Raw genomic sequence first — 1381 nt, forward strand, 5'->3', positions numbered from 1 at the left:
TATACTATTCCTTCTGTAGAAATAACAAGCCTCTCAATTCACGCTGACATGATTTTTTTTTTCAGATAGTCTATATTTACATCACAGGTTTTTGCGCGGCTGACGAAAAAAAAAAACGGAATTATTCCATATTGTTTTTTTCATTCACCTCTATATCACTGTCAATACAAACCTTTTCATCGTTGTATCCATCGTTCACTGCAACAAGGCCTCGAGTGCTTCCGGATGAGTCGTCAGTTTCTGTAATCGAACTGTCAGTTTAATCTGTTCATCCGCCAGTCAGTTCAGGGTTGCATGTCTCTGAACTATAGGGCTGATCATTCCCCTCACTCATATTTCATCTAGTTTTCTGGTGGGATATTTGTATGCGATTCGAAATTCTCCGGGAATCTTATCTCTCTATTACCACCGCGCTCCGTCTCATTTCATTTTTCATCGTTATCTGTGTTATCTATTGTTCGGTTATTGGAATTTTGATCGGTGAATAGGTCGGTGTTATTTGCGCGTTCTCCTTCAAGAATCGTCGCATTTTCAAAAACTTCAAAGTTTGACTCCGGCACAAGAGGGAATTTATCGATACCATCGCTATTTGTCATGCCATTATTATTTTTATTCCCTTCCTGTTCTCCTGCTGTCGAGTTTATACTATCCCTATTTTCTTGCAAGACACTTTCTCTTTCTTTATGAGTCTCCCCGCTTCCTGTAGCACCCTCGTTTTCTAGATTTCCCCTCCCGTTTTCTGCCAAAGTCCCGTTTTCTTTACCATTTTCCCACCCATCCTGCCATGATCCACCTTCGTCCGTGGCGTTCCCTACTTCTAAAACAATTTCCTTCCTGTCGCTAGAGAGCGCCTGAGTTTCAAAATTAAAGCTCTCTCCGTCGGTCACCATCACTCCTTCATTTAGAGACACACCACTCTCTTCCTCCAAATTGCTCATCCCGTTTTCTGTCGCTTCATCCATATAATCTTCGGAGGACCCTGGCTGCGTTCTGTTGAAAAACCGCTTGGCTGTAATGTTTCTTGATAAATCCACCATCGTCTGAAATAGTATAAAAGGGAAAATTGAAAGAACGAGCGTTATGTTCTCCTTACTGCTCGATTCACCGGAAGAAATATTTGCATGATGGAAGGAGAAATATCGTAAAGCATTTCTTGCCGCAAGAGTTTGTCGAGAAATATGCTTTCATGGATGACAATCTCATGGGAAGATGTGGAAACAAAAGCACAGTTCTATTCTTTCTTTAGACTGTTTTTCATTTATTAAACTATAAATATATGAATCATACATACATGTATATCTATATCTATCTATTTATCTAGCTCTCTATCAGTGTATCTATAAATATATCACATATTACTGTTAACTGTGTATTCGTTTAT

At 39.3% G+C, this 1381-nt stretch overlaps 1 protein-coding gene across 1 annotated transcript in view; it reads right to left on the reverse strand.

Annotated features, from left to right (window-relative positions):
• Positions 1-6: 6 nt before the first annotated feature.
• The window catches only part of LOC119585055 (uncharacterized protein DDB_G0290685-like), a 7370-nt gene continuing 5995 nt past the window's right edge, over positions 7-1381 (reverse strand). Inside the window, exon 4 of the mRNA XM_037933673.1 lies at positions 7-1040. Coding sequence (XP_037789601.1) covers positions 426-1040 — 615 coding nt within the window. The 3' untranslated portion in view covers positions 7-425. The remainder of the gene's footprint in view (positions 1041-1381) is intronic.

Source organism: Penaeus monodon, chromosome 19, assembly GCF_015228065.2.
Source record: "Penaeus monodon isolate SGIC_2016 chromosome 19, NSTDA_Pmon_1, whole genome shotgun sequence".
NCBI classification, from domain to species: domain Eukaryota; kingdom Metazoa; phylum Arthropoda; class Malacostraca; order Decapoda; family Penaeidae; genus Penaeus; species Penaeus monodon.